The sequence below is a fragment of the Moschus berezovskii genome, chromosome 4 (assembly GCF_049115385.1).
Source record: "Moschus berezovskii isolate FMDL1 chromosome 4, NW_MosBer_1.0, whole genome shotgun sequence".
Lineage (NCBI taxonomy): Eukaryota > Metazoa > Chordata > Mammalia > Artiodactyla > Moschidae > Moschus > Moschus berezovskii.
Window position 1 is genome coordinate 116,159,882 of NC_142463.1, and position 19,872 is coordinate 116,179,753.

General features: G+C 43.3%; 1 protein-coding gene across 2 annotated transcripts in view; it reads right to left on the reverse strand.

The window, feature by feature from the left end:
* Positions 1–17,301, reverse strand: part of CD244 (CD244 molecule) — a 40,553-nt gene extending 23,252 nt beyond the window's left edge. Inside the window, exon 1 of one of the 2 annotated variants that reach the window (XM_088835955.1) lies at positions 16,992–17,301. In XM_088835955.1, coding sequence (XP_088692081.1) covers positions 16,992–17,052 — 61 coding nt within the window. In that variant the 5' untranslated portion in view covers positions 17,053–17,301. The remainder of the gene's footprint in view (positions 1–16,991) is intronic. The other variant, XM_055403307.2, reaches the window with a different exon arrangement.
* Between the last annotated feature and the right edge of the window lie 2,571 nt (positions 17,302–19,872).

Genomic DNA, 19,872 nt, shown 5'->3' on the forward strand with positions numbered 1-19,872 from the left:
AACAGGGTCAGACTTTATTTTTCTGGGCTCCAAAATCACTGCAGATGCTGATTGCAGCCAAGAAATTAAAAGACTCTTACTCCTTGGAAGGAAAGTTATGACCAACCTTGATAATATATTAAAAAGCAGAGACATTACTTTGCCAAACAAGGTCCGTCTAGTCAAGGCTATGGTTTTTCCCGTGGTCATGTATGGATGTGAGAGCTGGACTGTGAAGGAAGCTGATCGCCGAAGAATTGATGCTTTTGAACTGTGGCGCTGGAGAAGACTCTTGAGAGTCCCTTGGACTCAAGGAGATCCAACCAGTCCATTCTAAAGGAGATCAATCCTGGGTGTTCATTGGAAGGACTGATGCTAAAGCTGAAACTCCAATACTTTGGCCACCCCTCATGCGACGAGCTGACTCACTGGAAAAGAGTCTGATGCTGGGAGGGATTGGAGGTGGGAGGAGACGGGGACGACAGAGAATGAGATGGCTGGATGGCAACACCCACTCGATGGACAGGAGTTTGAGTGAACTCCGGGAGTTGGTGATGGACAGGGAGGCCTGGCGTGCTGTGATTCATGGGGTCGCAAAGAGTCAGACACGACTGAGCGACTGAACTGAACAATGACTGCAAAGTGCAATAATGTTAAGTTCAACAAAATAAGGCATGCCTGTTTATAACTGACAACCCAACAAAAAATGGCAGAAGACTGGCCGTCAGGCACTTGACGAGAAACTGATACCCAATTGGCAAACAAGCAGCAAAAAGTCCTCAACATTGTTGGTTATCAGAAAATGATGAGACTACTATATCTGCACCAAAATGGCTAAAAGACTGAAAATTCCAAGTGTTCGCAGGGATGAGATGCAATCGAGGCTCTCATTCATTGCTAGGGATAATCCAAATTGGCACAATCACTTTGGAAAACTGACAATATCTTTTAAAACTAAAGTTACATATGCCCTGTGACCCACAAGAGTATTTCTTGTGAATACTCAAGAAAATGTATACAAGAAAGCTCATAATGGTTTTATTCATAAAAATTCAAGAAGGGGGAAAATCCCAAATACCAGTCATCATTAGCTGAGTAAATAAATCATGTTATATTCATATAATGGAAAATTACACAGCAATGAAAAAGAACAAACTAGTCTACAAGCAAAAATGTGGATGGATCTTATCAACATGGTTATTAATAAAGAAAAGTTTTACTTCCTGAGATGGGTGGTGGTTACATGTACATGTATGTAAAAGTTCATGTACACATAAAAGAATGAAATTAAAATACTCCCTAACATCACACATAAGAATAAACTCAAAATGGATTAAAGAACTAGATGTAAGGCCAGACACTATAAATCTCAGAGGATAACATAGGCAGAACACTCTCTAACATAAATCACAGCAAGATCTTTTTTCACCCACTGCCTAAAGTAATGAAAATATAAAATAAAAATAAACAAATGAGACCCAACCAAACTTAAAAGCTTTTGCACAACAAAGGAAACCATAAATAAGACAATGAAAATCTTCAGGATGGGAGAAAATATTTGCAAATGAAGCAACTGACAAAAGATTAATCTCCAAAATATAAAAACATTGTTTAATATCAAAAAAAAAACAATCCAATCAATAATCAATAATGGGTGGAAGACCTAAATAGACATTTCTCCAAAGAAAACATACAGATGGACAATAAACACATGAAAGATGCTCAACATAATTAATCATTAGAGAAGCACAAATCAAAACGATAATGAGTTACCACCTCACACTGATCAGAATGGCCATCATCAAAATATCTGCAAACGATAAATGCTGGAGAGGATGTGGAGAAGAGGGAATCCTCTTACACTGTTGGTGAGAATGTGGTTTGGTGTAGTAAGTATGAAGAATGGTATGGAGGTTCTTAAGAGAGCTACCATGTGACCCAGCAATCCCACTTCTGTGCATATACCTGAGAAAACCATAATTCCAAAAGATACATGCACCCAATGTTTACTGAAGCACTATTTACATTAGTCAGGATATGGAAGCAAAGTAAATGTCCATCAGCAGAGGAATGGATAAAGAGGATGAGGCATGTATATACAATGCAGTATTCAGTTCAGTTCAGTTCAGTTCAGTCTCTCAGTCGTGTGTGACTCTCTGTGATCCCATGAATCACAGCACGCCAGGCCTCCCTGTCCATCACCAACTCCCGGAGTTCACTCAAACTCATGTCCATAGAGTCGGTGATGCCATCCAGCCATCTCATTCTCTGTCGTCCCTTCCTCCCGCCCCCAACCTTTCCCAGCATCAGAGTCTTTTCCAGTGAGTCAACTCGTCGCATGAGGTGGCCAAAGTATTGCAGTTTCAGCTTTAGCATCAGTCCTTCCAATGAACACCCAGGACTGATCTCCTTTAGAATGCAGTATTACTCAGCCAGAAAAAGGAATGAAATTGTGCCATTTGGACAGAAGACACAGATGTGGATGGACTTAGAGACTGTCATACAGAGTGGAGTAAGTTAGAAAGAAAGAAACAAATATCATATACTAACACACTTCACGTACATGTGAAATCTAGAAAAATTACACAGATGAACCTGTTTGCAAAGCAGAAAGAGACAGATGTAGAGACCAAATGTATGGACACTAAGCAGGGAAAGGGAGGGAGGGATGGATTGGGAGATTAGGACTGACATACAGTTCAGTTCAGTCGCTCAGTCGTGTCCGACTCTCCGCGACCCCATAAATCACAGCACCCCAGGCCTCCCTGTCCATCACCAACTCCCAGAGTTCACTCAAACTCATGTCCACAGAGTCGGTGATGCCATCCAGCCATCTCATTCTTGGTCGTCTCCTTCTCCTCCCGTCCCCAACCTTTCCCAGCATCAGAGTCTTTTCCAGTGAGTCAACTCATCGCATGAGGTGGCCAAAGTATTGCAGTTTCAGCTTTAGCATCAGTCCTTCAAATGAATACCCAGGATCGATCTTCCTTAGAATAGACTGGTTGGATCTCCTTGCGGTACAAGGGACTCTCAAGAGTCTTCTCCAACACCACAATTCAAAAGCATCAATTCTTCGGCGATCAGCTTTCTTCACTGTCCAACTCTCACATCCATACACGGCCACGGGAAAAACCATAGCCTTGACTAGACGGACCTTGTTTGGCAAAGTAATGTCTCTGCTTTTTAATATATTATCAAGGTTGGTCATAACTTTCCTTCCAAGGAGTAAGCGTATTTTATTTTCATGGCTGCAGACACTACTGATATTATGTACAAAACAGATAACTAATGAGAGCCTCCTGTACAGCACAGGGAGCTCTGCTCAGTGTTCTGTGGTGACCAAACGGGAAGGAAATTTTAAAAAGGGTGGGGGATAAATATATCCTTATGGCTGATTCACTTTGCTGCACAGCAGAAAATAATATAACGCTGTAATATAAATTTTTAAAGTCCATCAAGCTGTTTGCTTGAACTTTTTGTATATTATTATAAATTATATTTTGATAAAATATAAAAAAGGAGTAATTACTACCCCTCAGAGAGCTGTTTTGATCGTTTAACTAAGTAATATGTACTTTGATAAGAGCAAACTGTGATATTGCCACCTGTGGAAACATTACCAGAGCAACAGTAGAATAATAGGAGATTTCTAAATTTCCTTTTAGCTAATTATTAGAAACGTCTTCCTGATACTTAACACAAATGACAACCAGAAATCAGTGGATCGGAAACTTTCACAGGTAAAACTGACTAGAAAATAGTCTAGGTAAATTTACAGATCGATGAAGATTTCCTAAACCCATGTTCCAGGTACATCTATAAGAATCAGTGAGCTACTTTGAGACAATGAGAAGACTATTCACTCCTGTACCTAACAAGTATTTATTGAATATTCTCTATGTGTCAGACATTGTTCTAGGGAAGATATGTTAATCTCAACACTTGATCTTTGGGGCCTGTTAATTCCCTATTGCAAGGGACAGGGGAGATGGCCTGTGAATCATAAGGATACGTAATATCATCACTGGCCTCTGCCCACTAGATGCCAGCACCCTTGCCCCAGTCATGACAAAAAAAAAAAATGTTTTAGACATTTCCAATTGTCCCTTGGGGGGGCAAAATTGAGAATCACTCTTCAGGGGCATTGAACTAGAAAAGTGAGCAAGAGAGACAAGATCCCTGCACTCATGAAGCTTACACTTCAGTTGGGTTACATACCATAAATAAGAGAAAAATGAAACAAGATCCTTTCAGAGAAGCATAAGTGCCATGAAAGTAGTTTTAAAAGATAGTATAACAGAGTGATTGGTAGATTCATGGCCAGAGAAGGTGACGTTTGAGCTAAGAAATGAAAGATGTGAAGAATTCAATCAGGAGGAGAGCTATAGAAAAAGCATTCCAAGTAGGGGGAATCACAGCTTCAAGGGCCCTCTGGGCACAGGGAATCAAGCAGAAGGTGCAGCCCTTAGGCGGACTATTAGAGATAGAATTAAGAGAGATGGAAATATATATATCATAAGTCTTAATTTTCTAGAAACAGGACATCACCTTCACAGACTATGGAAGCAGGAGACAATTTTTTAAAAAAAAATTACATCCAAGAGATTAGCCCAGGCAAGTAGAGTTGGGGAGAATTGTGAATAGAATGGTACAGGGAAAGATGGAAATGCCCCCAGTACATCACAAGCAAGTGCTAAAGGAAGGGCTTCCGGGTGGCTCAGTGGTAAAGAATCCACCTGCCAATGCAGGAGATGTGAGCTCAATCCCTGGGTCAGGAAGATCTTCTGGAGGAGGAAATGGCAACATACTCCAGTATTCTTGCCTTAAAAAATCCCATGGACAGAGGAGCCTGGCAGGTTGCAAAGAATCAGACATGACTGAGTACACACTCACACATGCTTGAAGGAAGATAAGGAACTCCCCAGACTGGTTAACTGACAATAGCAGTATCAGTCAAATGAAGGGTAAAGAGTGAGACCCAGTGGAGAGGGAACAACATCCATGGGTGCATGTTTCATTGGCCAGGCACTGGGCTAAGTAATGGGTATCCAAATTTCCACCCCACCTAAGGCAATAAAGGGCTTCCCAACTGGCACTGGTGGTAAAGAATCCATATGCCAATGCAGGAGACAGAAGAGACACAGGTTTGATCCCTGGGTGCGGAAGATCCCCTGGAGGAGGGCATGGCAACCCACTCCAGTATTCTTGTCTGGAGAGTCCCATGGAAGAGGAGCCTGGCAGGCTGCAGTCCAGAGAGTCGCAGAGAGTCAGACATGACTGAAGCGACTGAGCACACACGCAAGGCAGTAAAGAACTCAGACTGCAGATGGCTCCTGAGTATCCCATGGGTGGTAACTCCAAGAGCAATAATAAAAGCCAAGTCTGGGACTTTCCTGGTGGTTCAGTGATTAAGAGTTAGCCATCCAGTGCAGGGAATGTGGGTTTGATCCCTGGTCGGGGAACTAAGATCACACACGCCATGGGGCAACTAAGCCCATGGGCCACAACTAGAGAAGCCTGGAAGCCACAAGGAAGGATCTCACATACCTCAACTAGGACCCGATGAAGCCAAAAAACAAAAACAAGTTTAAGGGCTCTCAAGGATGGGCGCCAGAAGTCCTTGATACAAAACCAAAATTTATAGGGCAGGGCATGATTTTAAATAAGGAATGAAAGCCAAGTAGTAAGAAGAGAACAGGACCAAAACAGAAGCATGTAAGGATAATCTGGAAGCTGTGAAGAGCCACAGTTACGGAGGCATCTTACTGGTCCAAAGGCTGGGAAGAAGTTCAGCCAATTTACCAAAGAAAGTTCTCCAGGTTGCTCAGAGCTGGTGTCTGTTATGATTACTGTTGCTCATATCATATCTGCAAGTAAATATTTGCAATATCACTCCTATTTTAGAGAATAGTATTGTTAAGGGCACTGGGAAAAGACATAAAAGAAAAGTTACAATCTCTGCTTTACTATGCATACAGTCTAGAGGAATATAGACCTAAAATAGCCAGACTTGACGTGAGCTGTGCTATGGGGGTATGCCCAAGGTATGACACAGCATAAGGAAAGCGTACATTATTTTTCCCTGGGGCATTAAGAATGGATTCCCAGAGGAGGTGACTAAGCTGTTGCCTGGGGCACCCACACCTGCCAGGGAGATAGCAAAAGGTGTATGGAATAGGGCATCAGAGACAGAGCAGCAGCATATCTGTGGACACCCATGTCTCTGACTTATAGGTCTGCTAAGGATGGTCCAAAAGCTCTCTCCAATAGGTTTGGAGAGTGGAATGATAGAACATGAGTTTAATTTTAGAGGGTTGTGATGGTTTTATTTTACTTTTACCTTTTATAAAATTGAGAGGTAACACAAATATTAAAGTGTGCCTAAGGTATAAACATAATATAATGTATAATTATAAACTCCTATATGACCACCAGCAGATCAAAACATAGAGTCTTCAGGACTTCCCTGGTTGCACAGTGGATAAGAGTTCACTTGTCAATGCAGGGACACAGGTCCGATCCCAGATCCTGGAAGATCCCACATGATGAGGAGCAGCTAAGCCAGTGCACCACAACTCCTGAAGCTTGCGAGCTCTAGGGCCGTGAGCTGCAGCTGAGACCCTGTGCCACAACTCCTGAAGCCCACGTGCCCTAGAACCAGCAAGTCGCAGCTACTGAGCCGCGTTCTGCAACTACTGAAGCCTGTGCTCCTACAGCCTGTGCTCTGCAACAAGAGAAGCCACCACAATGAGAAGCCCGCACACCGAAACCAGAGAATAGCCTCCACCCTGCACAGCTAGAGAAAGCCCACAAGCAACAAAGAAGACCCAGTGCAGCCAAAAATGAATAAATAAAATAAATTTTAAGTAAATAAATAAACGTATTTGACTGTATATACAAGTCAAAAAATGAAATAAATTAAGGAAATAGAGCCTTCATTCTAGTTTGCCTTCATTGTGACAAAATTGAAAAGAAAGTACACAAGGAGTGATCAAGCTATAGACTGTTATATACTTAAGGAATCAAAAGTGTGATCTACACTTCTGATGCTATGCTGCCTTTGTGGTCATTTTTAAATTACACTATTCTATTTTCTTTTACTTTCATGTGAATTGTATCAGTTTGTACACTTACAAAGGGTCTGTCTCCAAACAAAAAGGAGCTAGGAAAGAAACTACCACAGGAAGAACATCAGGTGTTATTTTGCTTTGTTGGCTTGGTTTTTGTGAGGTAATGGAAATATACATATATGTACATTTTATGTATATTTAATACAGATACATGTCATTTTTATATACATCAAAGTCCCTCTCCACCCCCCATTCCTGGCACAGAGTTTCTGATCCTTGTAATTTTCCATGATAAAGGCATCTTTTGCTTTAGTATTTAGATTTTAACCCCATCCCTGACACGGGGTTCCTAAAACCTTTGTAAATTCCTTAGTAAGAAGAGCACCAGGAGCATCCTTTATTTTATTAAAATGACTCTGGGGATTTCCCTGGTTGCCCAGTGGTTAAGAATCCACCTGCCAATTCAGGGGACACAGATTCAATCCCTACTCGGATAAGATCTCACATGCCGCAGGACAATTGAGGCCAAGTGCAACAACTACCGAGGCCCGCACACTCTAGAGCCCATGCTCTGCAACAAGGGAAGGCACGGCAATGAGAAGCCCTCACACTGCAACTAGAGAGCAGCCTCCACTCTCTACAACTGGAGAAAAGCCTGCAGGTAGCAATGAAGACCCAGCGCAGCCAAAAAGTAAGATAAATAATTTTTTAAGAAAAATTTTAAAAGGTGACTCAGGGTGGACTCAGGTGGGAGGGGCTGGGCAAAAAAAAAAAAAAGGCCAAGCCATGATTAAAAGCTTGAAATTTTCAGCCACATTCCCCATCCTTCAGAGGAGGAACGGAGAATGGAAATGGAGTTAATAGGAGCTGATAGTTAATAACTGATCATGTCTAAGTGAGGAAGCCCTCACAAAAATCCCAACAGCATGAGCTTAGTGGAGCTTCCAGCTTGGTGAACCCCAACTCCAAGGGAACAGAAGCTCTCTTCCAGACCTTGCCCTATGTATCTCTTCATCTGGCTGTTCATCTGTACCTTTTTTCATATTATTTAATAAACTGGGAAATGTGTCTCCTTAAGTTCTATGAACTACTCTAGCAAATTAATTGAACCAGAGGACGAGATCACTGGAACCTCTGATCTACAACCTGGGCTTGAGACTGGTGTCTGAAATATCAGGGGGAGGCAATCTTGTGGGAGCAGAGCCCTTAACCTGTGAGCTCCAACTCTGTCTCTGGGCAGATGGTGTCAGAACTGAGTCAAATTGTAGGACACCCAGCTGGTGTCACAGAAGATTCCTTGGTGTGGGGAAAAAAATCACATACACCGTCAGTGACCAGAGGTCCCAGAAGGAAAGTGTTCTGTATGAGCAGTAACAGAGACACTTGGGAAAGAAAAGCACAGGAGAGGAAAACTGGGTGGTATTCCAACACAGATTTTCAAATGGCAGGATCATGAACTAAGAGCGCAGAACTGACAGAAAAGGAGCAGTTGAAGAAAGATCAGAGATATCATGGCCTGGGCAGGTCCCGGATGGCCTCCCAGAAGAAGCCATGATGCCCAGAGCACAAGGACTGACCAAGGACAGGAGGAGAGCGCCCTAATACAGAACAGAGGCGAGTGTGGTCGCTTAAGGGAGACAAGGTGAGGCCAACTGACATTAAGGGATTGTTGATGGGGCTGGCAGAATCCCTAAATGGGATCTCCATTTCCCTGGAGAAGGAGAGTGTGGGCCAATAGAGGCTGGGATGATGGAATAGGACCTTGAAGAGACAGTGAAGGTTTGGAATCACCCCTTTGGAGAACGGGGAAAGCTATATAGATCAGAAACAAGGATTCCCAGGACACCTGTGGACCCTGCTGAAATTGAAGACTCTCAGTCTGTCGTTGCTGTTTATTGTTGAATATTCTTCTGCAGCCCTCAGCAGCCCAGTGTGGGGGAAAGGAAAATATTTCAGGGTGAGGCAGGGCTGGACAGGGAGGCAGATGGGGTGAGGTTGCCGTGGGAGGGATACAGCAAAAAGGTGAGTGGGCGTGTAACTGATGCAGAAAGACCTCCTCCCTGTCCCTGAGGGCCGTAGGTGCCGAAGAGAGAGATAATAGGTGCCAGTGTGGAAAGCAACTCAACAGAAGTTCTCACATGCTTCGTGAGAGGTAGAGGTGGCCGCGACGAGTGGTGGGGTGTTCAGAGGGGAGAGGCCGCAGCAGGTTCCGGTGGTCATGGGAGGCCCCGGGGCTGCTGCCGCCCGCGCTGTTAGCGCTCAGCAACCTCGAGGCCCCTTTTCCGGTGGTTAAGAAAGAGTGGGGTGAATCAACTCTGCGGAGGGAGAGGGCAGAGCTGCTGCCCGCAGAGCCATGCAGTGTCCACGGTCAGCTCAGCTTCCTCTGATGTGGATGTGCTGATCCGAGGACGGTGAGGTGGGAGGAAGGGTGAGGCCTGAGCGCGGGGAGAGGGGGCAGGAGAGAGAAAACACAACGTTCAGAAAAGTATAACTTCCCCCAGCCAGCAAAGGATGTTGAGGTTTTCTCAGTTCTGAGTTACACCAGCAGGCTTGGGGTGAGGCAACAGAAAGGGTTCCTGATGTGGACTGACTGGGCAAAGCTCAGTGAGTTCCCCAAAGTGCTGGGGGAGGTCTGGCTCTAGTCAAGGCAAAATTATAAAGTACATAAAAGATCCTCCAGGTCCGCAACCCACTTTATCACCTCTCTTCTTCTCAGCCTAGCCCCACCCTTGGGAGCTTCCTACTGGCTGCTCCTCTCAGATAAAGCAACTCCCCCCACCCCCACCCCCGTCAAATTTACCTAGCCTAGGTCCCACTCTTCGTATCAGTTAATGGAGTCATCCCATTTGTAATACTGTCTTTCTCCAAGATAAACGTGTGTTTGCTTCTCATGCTTCCTTCTTCAAATCTGTGTTTTCCCTACTTCTGTTTTGGCTCTTCCCTCTGCTTAGCTTGTCCTTCCACCTTTCTCCTCTCTCCTGAACTCTTATTATTATTATTTATCTATTTGTTTTTGGCTGTGCTGGGTCTTTGCTCCTACGCTCAGGCTTTCTCTAGCTGTGTTGAGTGTGGGTCACTCTCTAGTGGTAGTATCCGGGCTTCTCATTGCAGTGGCTTCTCCTATTGCAGATCATGGGCTCTAGATGCTTAGGCTTCAATAGCTGTGGCACAGGACCTTGGTTGCTCTGTGTCATGTGGGATCTTCCCAGACCAGAAATCAAACTTGTGTCTCTTGCATTGCAAAGAAACTCTTAACCACAGGACCACCATAGAAGTCTCATCCTGAACTCTTGCCTATCCTTCAAGGCCACTTACCCAGTGTCCCTACCTAGAAGGAATTTCCATCTTCTTTGCACCCTTTGTGCTTGAGATTTATCTTGCCTGTCAGCAACACGTAGCATTTTCTGTCTTCCCTTAGAGTTGATATTGTACAGGCCTATTTTCCTCTGTCTGAAAGAGTCTTAAGGATGGAACCAAATTGTGTTTCATCTTTGTTTCCTCTACAAAATCTTACATAGTTCTTGGAACATAGGAAGGGTTTAATGAAATGTTCAGTTGATTAAATAATTAATTAAATTCAGTTCCCAGAAATGACTCTTAGTAGGAATCTCGTGCAAAATACCAGGGAAGCCACAGATATGTGGTTCCCCTGGCTTTGACTTTCACCTTTCAGGCGTCACAGCCCTGCACTTTCATTTCCCATTTGCAGGTCTGAGAACACAAAGCCGGTGACCCTGAAGCTACTTGGAACTCTCACACACTGCTTGGTTCAGCCACTTTGGAAAAGTTTGGCAGCATCTGCTAGATGTATATATATATATACCCAGGGATTCTACCCCCAGAGATACACCCAATAGACATGCATGCACAAAAAAGCTCACAGGGGACTTCCCTGGCTGTCCAGTGGTTTAGATTTTGTACTTCCACTGCAGAAGGTGCAAGTTTGATCCCTGGTCAAGAACTAAGATCCTGAGTTCCACACAGCACAGCCAAAGAAAGAAAAATGGCTCATAGCAGTGTGAATATAATAGGGAAAAAAACGTTGGGAACAACCCGAAGGTTCATCAATGGTAGAATACATGAATAAACTGTTGTACAGTAATACAGTAGAATACAGCCATGAAAACAACCAGTTACAAGTGAAAACAGAGATAAATCTCATCAGATGTTGAGTGAAAGAAGCCAGATGCAAGAGTACATAATTATGATTCCATTTATATACAGGCAAAATGGACCTATGATGTTAGAAGTCAAAAGAGTAGTTATATTTGTGGAAGACAGGAGATAATAAAGGGAGGAAGCATGTGGTAGGTACATGGGTGTATTCACTTAACAGAACTCATTACAATGAATGTTTATAATTTTGTGCACTTCTCTGCACACATATCATGAAGACAGTGGTCCAGCTACCTCTGGAGATATTTCTACAGAACTGGTTCCCCCTGGTAGTTCTGCAGCCCTGAGTTTCCTGAGTCCTCATCTCTCTCCTCTACACAGGAGCTTCACTGTTCTTGCTTTCTTTGAGGGGAAGTACAAAGAGGAAAAGATAGACAAAAATGAATCCAGTCTTCTTAGAACTTGCCTGGATCCCAGCCAAAGCATTTGCAGTCAGTGACTCCCACCTGAGAAGTGAAAGTTTCAACACAACCTATAGGAACAGTCTGCAGCCTTCAGAGCCATCTGTAAGATGCTGTCGCTGCCCTTATTTATTTTTTTGTCCAGCACATCTCACCCCAAACCTTGCAGCTCCTGGGCATTGACAGTTTCTTGGTGTGTCCTTTAGAGTTTCCTCAGAACGCATAGCCAAAATCTGAATTTAGGGTTCAAAGTGAACTTTAGGGCTCAAGTCCACTCTTATGAGTGGTGATTTGAAGTTCCTTGCTCCCCAACACATCTGACCCAAAAATCATCCCAATCTTCATCTAAGATGTCTGAAAATGATTCATTTATTTTCTCAATAACATGTTTTGAGCACTTGCTGTGTTAGGCACTTTGTTGTGCACTAACCACAGTTGTAATTGTATGTTAATTGATGTAAATGGTGTAGGCTCTGTGAACAAAGGAGTTGTGTACTTATTCACATCTGAATCCTCAGTTTCTAGTCCAGCACCTGGTGCAGAGCTGCTCAAAACATATCCAGGGAAGAAATGGGAATAGAGAGGGAGATGCTATTGTGAAAACAGACTATTTTATAAAACAATGTAATCACGTGCTTCAATGTCTTGAATACATGTTGCCTTAAGTTAAAAATGTTGACATCTATACATGCATACTTATAACCGATTCAGGAGAAGGCAATGGCAAGCCACTCCAGTACTCTTGCCTAGAAAACCCCATGGATGGAGGAGCCTGGTAGGCTGCAGTCCGTGGGGTCGCTAAGGGTCGGACACGACTGAGCGACTTCACTTTCACTTTTCACTTTCACACATTGGAGAAGGAAATGGCAACCCACTCCAGTGTTCTTGCCTGGAGAATCCCAGGGACGGGGGAGCCTGGTGGGCTTCTGTCTATAGGGTCACACAGAGTCGGACATGACTGAAGTGATTTAGCAGCAGCAGCATAACTGATTCAAGTTGTTGTACAGCATAAACTAACACATTGTAAAGAAACTATCCTCCAATAAGAAAAGATAAAGTCAAAGAGAGAAGCAAGTGACACAAACTGCTAAAACATTTTCAAAAAAAATTCAACATGGTAGCCATCTAGAAGGCATATAAAATTGATAAATTGTCAGAAACTTTGAGAAAACAAACACACACATTTACAGAGCATACCTGCATATGAAATTGCATACATGGACTCCATGAAAAATAAATGTATTAGTCATTTTTTGAATAACAAATGCCTGTACACTGCTTATCTGTGTGCTTTTTCGATGAAAACTCAAAATCAGCTTTAATGAATACTTGTTTTAATAAAATAAAACATAAAAGTTCTTTTAAGACTCTGCAGTATCAATCTAGCCATCTAATTCAAAGATCTTTATGTCAAAAATATTTTCATATACCAATAGTGAAAGAAAAAAATGTTAAAGTCTCCATAAGTTCTTGGTTATGACAATGAGAAGCCCTCAGAAAAGGGTCACACTTAAAACTTTATCATCTTATCTCAACATTCTCTAACTCACTTTCTATTCAATTAATTAGAGTTCAACAAAGGATTACTGAATAATCTCTCTCTTCTTCACTTTGACTACAAAACTAAATGAAATATATGCCCTGCTTCCAAAGAGCTGAATAACATGAGCGTTCAGTTTGGAATTCTTGTAATAACTCAACATTTCTCTAAGCACTTTTTATACTGCTGCTGCTGCAAACACTTTATATATCTCATCTAATCCTCACATATCCCCTAGGAAGCAGGCACCACTGTTAATTTCATGTTTTGAATGAAAAATTGAGAAACAAGAAGTTGGTTAATTTTCTCAAGGCCACAGAGATGGTACACGCTTTAACATTTAAAACAGTTTTCCCAATGAAACTTTCCGGTAGGCCGATAAACTAATTTTATTTCATGGATTATTTAAAGTATTCACTCATTCAATAAATATTTATTGAGACTATACTTGTGCCAGATACTGCTCAAGATGCTGGAGATACAGGAGTGAACAAAAACAAAAACCCTGCCTTCACGGACCTTACATTCTAATAAGGTGAAGTGGAAACTGGGAGACAGAAAATAAAACAAAAATAAACATATAGTATGTAAAATGGAGACGAGCATACAGAGAAAAATAAGCCAAGAGGGAGACAAGGAGTTGCAAGATTGAGGGGTTATTTTTAGTGGGAAAGATATCATTGCAGAGGTAGTACGGGGGCAGAATAAGGAAGCAAGCCTCACAGAAAATGAGGAGGAAGCAGCATTCCAAGCAGAAAATAGCGCAAAGCCCCCAGTGAAACAAATGTGAGGGCCATCAGGTCAGCATGACCGAAATGCAGTGAGAAGAGCAGAGAAGAGGTAATGGTCAGGGAGGCTGGATCACATGGACCATTGTGAAATGTATGGCTTTTACTCTATGAGAAGTGAGAAAGCTTTGGAAGACTTTTGCAAAGCAAAATACGAACTTCTTACACATATGTGATGCATGTTGAATTCTTCACTAAACCAAGTTTTAGAAAACAGTGTTTACTCTCATTGTGTCTCCAGATCGGATGCACTGAAAAAGACATGCTATGACTTTTGCGGTATTCCTGCCAAAAATGTATGACCTGAATCTTATGACCAAACATCAGACAAACTCAGATTGTAGAACTCTCTAGAAAAAACTGACTTGTACTCCAAAAATGTCGATGTTATAAAATATGAAGAAAGTTTCGGGAATGACTGTAGATTAAAGATGACCAAAAAGACACAGCAACTGGAACTGCCCTGGTCCAGTTGTTAAGAATCTGCCTTGCAAAGCAGGTGACGCAGGTGTGACCCTTGGTTGAGGAACTAAGATACCATGTACCTCGGAGCAACTAAGCCTGCATGTCTCAGGTACTGAAGCCCAAGAGACACAACTGCTAGTAGAGAGTTTAGTTCATGTGCTGCAATGAAAGATCTGCGTGAAGTGAAGAAGATCCTTTGCATCACAAGTAAGACCAATACAGCCAAATAAATAAATAATTTTAAAAATAGACATAATAACTGAATGTAATACATGATACTGGTTGGATTCTGGATGGGGAAAAAAGATGTCATATAGCACATCTGGGCTTCCCAGGTGGTTCTAATAGTAAAGAACCCCCCTGCAAATACAAGAGACTAGGAGACGTGGGTTCGATCCCTAGGTTGGGAAGATCCCCTGGAGAAGGGCATGGCAACCCACTCCAGTATTCTTGCCTGGAGAATCTCGTGGACAGAGGAGCACAGTGGGCTATATCTATAGGGTCACAGAGTAGGACACAACTTAAGCGACTTAGCAAGCATGCACACAGCACTGGGGGGACATTTGGTAATATTTAAATATGTATTATATATTTGATTGCATCGATATTAAATTTACTAAATTTTATAACTGTGCTGATATCGTGATATGGGGACATTCTTGTTTTTTGAAGATGTGTGCTAAAATAGTTAAGAGTAAAAGGGGGTGATGTCTGCAAATTTAACCTTGAATATTCCACAAAAATAATTATTATTATACAGCTATTCACACATACATATATTTGGAGAGAAAGAGAAATAAAGGAAATGTGATAAAGTGTTAACAACTAGTGAATCTAGATGAAGGAAATTCAAGAATTCTTTGTACTATTCTTGCAACTTCCCTGAAATATCAAAACTATTTTAAACTAAGAAGTTTAAAAATTGAAACAAATAACTACAGCAGTTTCCGTCAATGTACACAAGGCCAGCCCCACAGACACAGTGTATAGCAAGAAGGGAAAAAAGTTCCGTGAGGCCCAAGTCCATCCCTTCCAGTGCTCAAAGAATCGCTACCTGGCTTCCCCCTGCAATGGATTTGGCATGGCCATGCCCAGAGACTGCACAAGGATGGAGGGAGCATCACGTAGGCTCATGATCTCAGAGTTAGCCCGACCTTCTGTTCCTGCACTCCCAAAGCCAGGCATCAAACCCTGTGCGTCCTACCTTGGCTTTCAAGGTTCCAATCTAGCTTTCTTGCCTGGGATCCTGTATCTTTGGATCCCCCCCACCAGCCCACACACATGAGCCCCAGGCTCCAAACTTCCCTCTCTGCTCCCTGTTCTTCATCACACCCTGCCCTACTCCACCTGTACTCATACAAATGCCGGAGCCTAGAATGTGTCTTCTTGAAGGATATCTGAGTGCCAGGGGCTCAGTGATTGAACTGGGTACCCAGGGACGGCTTATAACAGGCCCTAAACAAACACTTCCCTGTGCCGCAGTTTCCTCCCTTTGCAACCAAGTGTGCCTTCTCACTCCACCTCCATTCACTATGCCCCGCAAAGAGTTACTGATTTAAAATGCAGGCTCCAAGTTTCAGAGCATCCTAGACAAGGTTGGAGAGAAAAGGGGAGCATCCCTCACTGAGATTCCCAGGCCCCCTCATTTGTTGGCTCAGGGCCCAGCTGAGAGTTTTTAGTTTGCTATGGAACTTCCTAGTATTGTCTCCTTCTCTTCCCTTCCTCGCCCCCTGCTCCCAGCCAAAGTGAAAGTGATAGTCGCTCAGTCATGTTCAGCTCCTGGTGGTCCCATGGACTTCTGCCTGCCAGGCTCCTCTGTGCACGAAACTCTGCAGGCAAGAATACTGGAGTAGGTAGCCATTCCCTTCTCTGGAGGATCCTCCCAACCCAGGAATCAAACCTCCATCTCTCTCATTACAGGCAGATTCTTTACCATCTGAGCCACTAGGGAAGCCCCTAGCCAACATTTCACTAATAATTCTCAGGCTCCCTTGGCCTCTGGGCTGCTGACAGAGTTGATGGAGAGGGACCAGCCCATGCAAGTAAAGCCTCTGTTCAGGCCTTTGTCTCACGCCTCCTATCCCCCTCCCCCAACTCCACACCGCCTATCGCTTGCCAGGGCTCAACTTTCCTGCCTCAGAGAATAATCTGTCAGTCTCTGAGCTCCAGAACCACCCGACTTCCTTTGAGAAACCCAAGTTCATGGCCACTTCTTCTCTCTTTTGTCAACTGCACCAAATGAGAGGATATTTCATTCTTACAGCCAGCAGGGAGGACACTTTCTCCCCCGTAGACAGAAAGGAAAACTGAAGCCGGTGGGAAGGACTCACCTTGCCAAGGTGGCCTGGATTGCTGATGGCATGGCCAGATGCACACTTCTCAAGGACCTCCCAACCAACTGCCAGTCTTTGCTGTCTGACCCAGCCTGCCCAGAGTTGCAGGGAGCTGCTCTGAGTCATGGGTCCAGGTGACCATGTAAGCAGCACAATCCAGAGGCTCACATCCTGATTTTCCTGAAGGCCACAGTGCCTGGTCCATGCCAGCCCACCCCTACCAGGCTGGGCTTCCTTACCTTGGCCCTGATGTCCCATGGTGAGCAGGAGGAGTGTGAAGGCAAGCACTTGCCCCAGCATCCCCACAGGAAATATGTAAGACGCTGACAGAGGGGTCAAGCCAGCTCCTCTCCTACCAGATATTCTGCCCTGCACAAGCTCAGCAACCGCCCTTCAGCAGAAGGGTGACAGGGAGCAGAACTCTGTCAGGCTTCAGCCACAATTTCCTCAGCTTGAGGATGTTCTCATCAGCTGAATGCTAGCAAGGTTGTTAAGGAAGCCCCAGTCCCTGGACCTGGTCTGATAGTTCCCACAAGCTGAACTTGCGAAGTTCGCCTCAAGTGGGCGGATGCTCAGAATACACAGTGACTCACAAAACCAACTTAGAAATCTTGTCCTGAGCTCTGCCCCAGCCCAGCTGCTTTGTTTAAAGGACAGATGCCTAAGAAAGTTTCCAATTCTCTGCATCCTACTGGCCATATAGAGAAAACTATATGGGGACCAAACAGCCACTAGGTAAGCCTGTCCAATCCCAACAAACATTGTGAAGGTGAAAGAGAGAGGATTTGGGAAGGATGTAGGTTGAAAAGTGGATCACTGGACAAATAGGTGAGATGCTGAAGGAGACAAGTAAAGGCTCTAGAAAAACCTAGCAGGCCTGGGGATTTTCTGAAGGTTGATACCAAAGTTTCAACCTTACACACATCCACATTAAAATGTGTACGTCATAATATCCTTTGACCTGGTCTCCATCTGTAGTTTAAATCCCTTCCCTTTGTTTCTTCTTTCCCGTAACAGTTCTTTCTTCTCAGCTTCTTGCACCCAGACATCATAACGACCCATGTTTGCCCCCCACAACACACCCTTTGATCGCCCCCTCCAGAAAGGCCAGGCAGCATTTGACTCTCTTCTCACCCCAGGGAGGGGTGGAGGCATCCAACTTTCCCCAGAACTCAAGGGCTTTGAGACCACACCCAGAGTTCTATGCCCTCCTTTTTCTTCTGCTTTCCCCTCAGCAGAAAATACTTTCAGTTCCCTTCATTTCAGTCCTTCTTCTCCTTTTCCATCTGTTGATCCATTTCCAGTCTGTGTCTGAAGCTGGGCTGAGGGGAGGCAGACTGAAAGACTTGCCTACCAAAAAACACGGCATCAATGGTTTTCTGAATCGAACACTGGATTTGCAGTCAAGAATATAGGATTCCCAGGTGGCACTAGTGGTAAAGATTCTGCCTGCCAATGCAGGAGACCTAAGACACACAAGCATGATCCATGGGTAGGGAAGATCCCCTGGAGGAGGACAATGTTCTTGCCTGGAGAATTCCATGGACAGAGGAGCCTGGCAGGCTACAGTCCATAGGGTCTCACAGAGTTGGACACGACTGAAGGGACTTGGCACACACACGCATGTAGACTTGAGTTCCAGTTCAGCAACTCACAGCCTGTGTGATCCTGACCAAATTATTTTCTGAGCCCATAGGGTCAACAATATTTGGCTCCCATCCCTCACAAGGTAGTTTTCAGAATCAAATTAGATGTATAATCTCCATTAATTGAAGTAAAGAAAAACAAGCAGGTTAACAAGTTATTTTAATACATATATGCATATTACACAAATGCATTTTTTAAAAAAAGAATCAAATTAAAAACTATACATGAGAGTATGCATATTTAAAACTGAACAATAAAATTTTGTTTGTTTTTTTAAACACAGACCTACACAGATTTTTCCTGTTGATCTAATGGTTATCATCTCTTCTTTCTTTTTTCCCCTCCCAAGAGGCAGCCCTTTAGCCCCGGGAAGTTTCCTCAGAGTTGATCTGGCCATGCCCCTGACCTTGAGATGGTGCTCAAGGCATGATACAGTAGTCAGGATAAGTTTCCTCCCATGAAAGATGGAATAGTCCCAGTTCTGAGACTAATTGTAAATTTGGGATCCCTAAGACTACCTTCAATTTTGGTAATTTACTAGAAGGCAATTTAATATAAATCCTTACCATTTTAAATACATATGCTCTGGGACTTCTCTGGTGGTTCAGTAGTTGAGAATCTGCCTGCCAATGCAAGGGACACAGATTTAGTCTCTAAGATCTCACATGCCATAGGGCAATGAAGCCAGTGCACCATAAGTATTGAGCCCATACTCTAGAGCCCGCCTGCTACAACTGCTGGAGCCCGAGAGCCTGTATGCCACAAGAAGAGAACCAAACTCAATGAGAAGCCCATGCACTGCAGCGAGAGAGTAACCCTGCTCACCAAGACTAGAGAAAAGCTGTGCACAGCAATGAAGGGCTTGCGCACTGCAACACACAGCCAAAAGCAAAACGGCCCTTTCAACTAGCAAGACCCACTCTTTGGGTTTATCCCCAGAAATACTGTCATTAATGCATGAAAATATTTTCACAAATGCTCAAAGGTTCTTCCTTATAGCATTGTTAAGTAAAAAATCAGAAATAATCTATGTGTTAACCATAGGGAACAATTTTATAAATATGGTGTATTCATTCTATATTATGGTATATTAAGAAGCCTTTTAAAAGAGTAAACTCTGTAACAACCTAAAGAGGTAGGGTGTGGAAGGAGGTGGCGGGGAGGTTCAAGAGAGAGAGAACATATACATGCCTGTGGCTGATTCATGTTGATGTTTGCCAGAAACGAACACAATACTGCAAAGCAATCATCGTTCAATTAAAAAAAAAAAAGAGAGAGTCAAATAAATGTCTACATACTCATATGAAAAGAGCTCTAAGACATTCACAAAACCATCTGCATAATATAATTCTGTTTAGGTGGACAGAACGAATGTGTGTATATTTATGTTCTCTGAATGGTTGTAAATGTAGGGAAACATGCCTGCAAGGGGAAATATTCATGATGATAATCTTTAGATAAAGAAATAGACTT